The sequence below is a fragment of the Nannospalax galili genome, unplaced genomic scaffold (genome assembly GCF_000622305.1).
Source record: "Nannospalax galili isolate Female #2095 unplaced genomic scaffold, S.galili_v1.0 scaffold232, whole genome shotgun sequence".
In the NCBI taxonomy this organism is placed as follows: domain Eukaryota; kingdom Metazoa; phylum Chordata; class Mammalia; order Rodentia; family Spalacidae; genus Nannospalax; species Nannospalax galili.
This window is the reverse complement of record NW_008331488.1, coordinates 1732499-1738626: the sequence shown is the minus strand read 5'-3', so window position 1 is coordinate 1738626 and position 6128 is coordinate 1732499. Positions and strand designations below refer to the sequence as shown.

At 40.8% G+C, this 6128-nt stretch overlaps 1 protein-coding gene across 3 annotated transcripts in view; it reads left to right on the top strand.

Moving 5' to 3' along the window:
• The window catches only part of Irak4 (interleukin 1 receptor associated kinase 4), a 26588-nt gene that overhangs the window by 6896 nt on the left and 13564 nt on the right, over positions 1-6128 (top strand). For all 3 annotated transcript variants that reach the window (XM_017796498.2, XM_029560346.1, XM_008826575.3), the window contains one exon: positions 4505-4672. In XM_017796498.2, coding sequence (XP_017651987.1) covers positions 4512-4672 — 161 coding nt within the window. In that variant the 5' untranslated portion in view covers positions 4505-4511. The remainder of the gene's footprint in view (positions 1-4504; positions 4673-6128) is intronic.

Here is a 6128-nt window from a genome sequence, read left to right as displayed (position 1 = left end):
ACTTAGAGGTATAAACGTCCCTCTTAGGACTGCTTTTAGTGTGTCCCAGAGGTTGTGTCGTGTTGTATTGTCCTTTTCATTGAATTCCAGGAATTCTTTTATTTCTTTCTTAATTTCTCCTTTGACCTTTAGGAACATGTTGTTCAATCACCACAAGTTCATGTAGTGACTAGAGCTTTGTCTGGTGTTAATTTTGAGCTTTAGTGTTTTGTGGTCTGATAGAATGCATGGAATTATTTCAATATTTTTTGTATTTGTTGAAGTTTGTTTTGTGGCACAGTATGTGGTCAGTCTTTGAAACAGTTCCATGAGGTGCTGAGTAGAAAGTGTATTCTTTGGTGTTTGGGTGGAATAATTGAAAGATGTCTGTTAGGTCCATTTGATGTACGGTATCATTTAATTCAGATGTCTCTCTGTTTATTCTTTGTCCAGTTGACCAGTGTAATGGAGTTGGTGGGGTATTGAAGTCCCCTACTATTACTGAGATGAGGTTAATCTGTGTATTAAAGACCTGTAGGTGTTGTTTTGTGAATTTGAGTGCACCAGAATTTGGTGCATATATGTTAAGGATTGTAATATCTTCTTGGTTAACTGTTCCTTTGATCAGAATAACTGACCCTCCTTATCTCTTCTTATTAGTTTTACTTTGACGTCTATTTTGTCAGATATTAGAATTGCAACCTCTACTTGTTTCTTAGTGCCATTTGCTTAGAATATTCTTTTCCATCCTTTTACCCCAAGGTAGTTCCTGTCCTTGAAGGTGAGATGGGTTTCTTGCAAACAGCAAAGAGATGGATTTTGTTTCTTAATCCATTTGCTTAGCCTGTGTCTTTTGACTGGGGAGTTCAGTCCATTGAAATTTAAGGTTATTATTGAAAGCTGTGTATTGGTTGCCATCATTTTGATTTCTGTTTGTATTCTCTGTGTAATTTTGTGTTTCTACAACTATAGCTTCATTTAGTTTCTATTGCCCATACCTCATTCTTTGTATTGCTTCAAGTATTCTTTAAAGGGCTGGTTTTGCGGACATGTTTTCTTACGGCGTATTCATTTGGTGGAAGATTTGACATCTATTGTCATGTAGAACCGGAAATACCTTGATCCAGGCTCTTCTGGCTTTCATAGATTGCAATGATAAGTCAGCTGTAATTGTGATGGGCTTTCCTTTGTATGTGACTTGTTGTTTTCTTTTGCTGCTTTCAGTATTCTCTCTTTGTTCTATACATTTAGTGTTTTTAATATGATATGTCATGAGGAGTTTCTTTTCTGATCCTTTCTATTTGGTGTTCTATGTGCTTCTTGTATTTGTATGGGGATGTCTTTCCTTAATTTTGGGAAATTCTCTTCTACAATCCTGTTTAAGATCTGGTCAACACCATCAGTCTGAAATTCTTCTTCTTCCTCTATTTCTATGATCCATAGATTTGGTCTTTTCATGGTGTCCCACATCTCTTACATATTCCATTCCTGTGTTTTTTAAAATATTCCGTACTCTTTGCTTGAGTGGTCCGGTTCTTCAACTTTATCCTCCAGTGCTGATATTCTGTTTTCCATTTCATTCATTCTAGTGGTGAGGCTTTCCCCTGTTGTTTCAAGTTGGCTTATTGAGTTTTGCACTTCCTTCTTCATTTCTGCCTGAGTTTTCTTCACTGTTTCTATCTCTTTTATGAATTCATTCAGTTTATCTCTATCTTCTTTTAGCTCTTTGACTTGTTTGTTCATGTGTTCTTTAAATTCGTTGAATTCCTTGATCATGTTTATGATTGTTCTTTTAAATTAGTGTCCTGGGTTATCTCTAGGGAGCTCTCCTTGTAGAACTCTTCTACAGGATTGGTGGGGTTTGGTGGGGACATAGTGTTTTGGCTTTCCATTTTATTATTTTTTCGTTGTGGTTTTGGCATGTGAATTTCTTTTGTTGTTTATGATTCTTATACAAGAATTAAGTTGAAGTATGCTTCTAATTGTATTATCCAGATGCCTTTCTTTATTGGTTATGTAAAGCTGGTTGGCAGGGTTCAGGTTCTCTCAGGTTTATTTTGGAGGGAACTGATGGCTTCAGATCAGCTATTCAGGAGTATCCACAGAAGCCCAATTCAGGTTCCAGTCAGATACATTCAGGCTTCCTTCACCGTGTGGAGGCAGAATCCTGGCTTTCTCAGGCAGTCCTGTGTGTTGTCAACCCTATGCCAGAGGGAGGCCAGAGTGGGGCCAGAACTCTCTGGCTGGCTGCTGAGATTCCAGCCTTAGACTACCAAAGGCAGATCTGCCCTGGGGCCTTGGGAGGGGACTCACAAAATCTCAGGCAGGGGGATGTTATTGCACAATTAGGGGAAGCTCACTACCATGTGGAAGCAGGATCAGGGGCTGTCAGTCTGTCCCCTGGGTTCCCAGGCCCTCTAGTAGTTGGAGGCTAGAGGGAGGCAAGAACCCAGCACACTCTGGCAGTCTGATGAGCTCCCAGCAGGTACCCCAATGGAGGAGGTCTGAACCCACCCCTCATCTCTTTTCACTTAGCAACATGTGATGTGACCTGTGGTCCAGCCATTGTAGCGTCCTGCCTTGAGCCTAACCCATGTTCTTCATTTATCCAGGTTATTCCCTCTGCCCAGAGCTTCCTTTGGGGTTTATCCGTATTCCCTTTCACTCATTCTTCAACCTTTCCCTTACTTGATGTGTCCTGGTATTCCTAATTCTGACTGCCTGTGACTGTTCCTTTTCTGGATCCCATACCACCCTAGATACACCTCTTGTAATGTTCAGCACTTGTGTTGTTTAGGAACAAATGCATTTCTTTGCACTCCCATCAATTAATATAAAACCTGCCTTATATGTCTGCTGAACTTGTAGTAATAAGTAAAAGGACAAGAAAAGAGAATGGGATGAGAACGCATGAGAGTATAGAAGTTGAGTCATGTGACATACGTTTCAAGGCCATATATAAGTTCAAATCCTAGCTAAAGTTTACTACTTTTGTAGAGTTGAGGTGACAAATTTCATTCTTTGAGAGGATTAGTGAATTATGGAAGTCACCTAGTGTGGTGCTCAGCAATAAAGACCCTGACGTAGTGCGTTTGTTAGCTTCCCATCGCTGTGACACAATTCTTGAGAAGGCCATCTGAAGGGAAGGAAGATTTATTTGGGTTCTTGACTTCAGAGGTTTTGGTCCGTGGACACTTGGATCAATTGTTTGAAAGATTCTGCTGCGGGAAAACGTGGCACAGAGCACGTGGTTTAGCAACACTGCTTACCTTGTAATGAGGGTGGGGGCAGAGAGAGGCAAAGAAAAAGAAAAGACAGGAAGGGGCCTGGACCCCTACCCTTCATGGTCACACCCCAGATACCCTCTTCCTTTAGGTGGACCTGCCTCGTACTGTTACCTCCACCTCCTAGTAGCCCATTAAACTCTGAATGCATCCACGAATGAATCCATTGATTCTATAAGAGCCTTCATGATCTGATGCCCCTAAAGCCCCAGTTCTAAACTCTATATTAGGCTTGAAACACCAAGCCTTCAAAACATAAGCTTTTGGGAGGTATATCAGATCCAAATCATACCATATAACACAAATATCTACATTGTACAGTTCACTAGGTATATATTAATGGATAAAATGAATCTGGTCCTAAATTCATGGAGTTTAAAGTATAATAAAAATGAAATTTATGGAAACAAATCATTGAAAGAGTAATATCTGAGTCTATTTCTCTTGCTATCACTTTTGAATGGGGGACACAGAGGACCCAGGGAGAGAGGGAAAAGAGGGAGGCACCAGTAAGGGCAGGGAGAGGAGAAGTAGCGGCATTGAAGTCTGCTGGAGGCCAGAGTCCCAGCAGTCCGTCCTGTACCCGACAGCTGTGCTCTGCAGCTCCAGCGTACAAGTAAGATTGTGAGGCGCCCCTGGCTGCCGCTCTCTAAGGTGGAGTGCTAGAAGAAAGCAGGCCTGAGGATAAAGGTTCTGTGCAGAGAATAGCTAATGTGGTAAGCATGGATTCTGGCGTGGAGAACAGCAGCTGTGCAGATCGTACAGACTCAAAACCTCACAGGGGTCAAGTAAGAATACACCACGTGAAAAGAGGTAAATGGAACGTGTCCTTAAATCCTATATAAATAAATACACTTCATTTTTCACTTTTACCAAGATTGTTGCATAAAAAAATTTAATAGGGAATGAGTACTAATGGTGAAAAGTACTTTAAATTTGGGGGAGAGAATTTTTCAGATCAACTTTGATTTTGTTAATATAAATTTCACTAAGAAAATGCCAGTGTCACAATGATGTCCTCCAATGCTTTGTTGATATTTATAGGTGGAAAAAGGAAATAAGCTGGAGGGTAAGTAGACAGCTTTCGATTGGGATTTCTTCTAGCTATCAACGAGGTAACTTTAGAGTGTTCCGTTGTTTTCAGATAATCGGTTCTTGACAGAAACTTGTGCTGGGCCGCCTTGCAGTGCTGGCTCTGAAACTATCGTAAAGAGAGTTTATGAGAATTTTCTGTATTTCAGGGAGAAGATGAACAAACCTGTAACACCATCAACATATGTGCGCAGCCTCAATGTTGGACTAATTAGGAAGCTGTCAGATTTTATTGATCCTCAAGAAGGATGGAAAAAATTGGCAGTAGCTATTAAAAAACCATCCGGTGATGATAGATACAATCAGTTTCATATACGGTAACATGGCCTTCTTTTGAAACTCATCGTAAGAATGGTACAGGTTAAATACTGTGCAGTGTTAAAGTTCAGAGTGTACCTTTCTTCTGTGGAGGAGATAAAGGCAATGCTTTGTGTGTGTGTGTGTGTGTGTGTGTGTGTGTGTGTGTGTGTGTCTGTCTGTCTGTCTGTCTGTGTCTGTCTGTGTCTCTGCATGCATGTACAATTCTGCTTCATCATCCAGCATTTCAAAGCCAGTGCTGTCATCGCACAGAAGTTTTGAGTAGAGTCAAGCTTCCCACCTATGCTGTGGTTGTTTGTTGACTCAGTAAGTTTACTCTGCCTCATGCTTTGCATTTCCAATTGAAGGAACAGAAGAATATCCTAAGACTAATAAAATTTTAGAACCTAAGGTTGAAAACGAATGAATAAGGGTGAGTGCACCTTACCCATAGCTTCTCACGGCTCTTCAACTCACGTTTTAGGACTTTCGCTTACAGGTACACATGTCTACAAACAGAATTCTTAGATCCTAGGGTTTTCTAACACTCCAGGTAATCTCCTTTCTTCTTATCTCTGATTTAGTGTAAACGATACTTGCAGGTTTTAATTTTGAGGTCATTGCATAACAGGAGGAAAAGAAATAATTTTTTTTATTAACCTGGTAAAGAACTCTAAGCCTGGGACCCCAGACTGTCCTTAAAGGAAGCGTTTGCTCATATGAAGGCAAACATCTTACATTAAATGCAACATTTCAAACTTGAGAAGCAATTTTTAAAGGTGGTTTTTTGATATTTCCATTAAAAACTAATGGAGAACATTGCAGGGTGGTGCTAGAAAGTAAAGGCTCTTCTGTACTGAACAGTGCCTGCAAATAGAGGTCAGAATAGCAATTAGGAAGTTGCCAGTGATAACTGACAGCCATTGATGATAACTGATTCCCCCATGGCATAAACAATTTTATCTACAAATTATGATGCATTGAAAGGAGAAAGGTACTGTTTCTGTTGTTGAAGGCAAGGTCCTCTATAGACCAGAATGGACTCAAACGTGCTGTGTAGTGGAGGCTGGCCTTGAACTCCTAGTCATTGTCTTCACCTCCTAAGGACTGGGACGACAGGCCTATGTGCCTGGGACAGGTCCTGTTGTCATGAGATCTGAAGCACGCCTCCTTAACCAGATGCTCAAACTTAGTGCCATCAGTCATGGCACAAAATGGCATTCCATGCCCCTGGATGTGAAACAGCAGGAAGGACACATCACTTCCTGTAGTGCTCTTACCAAAAACTGTAGTCAGGATTGAAATTACCATCAGAAAATAGTCAGGTGAGTAGTCAGGAAAATGTAGACAGTGAGGCACACAGCAGAATGTCTGGCCTACTCACTTGGGCGCACACACACACACACACACACACACACACACACAGACTAAAGAAGCACACAAGAGAACACATATTTTAAAAAATGTTACCAACTG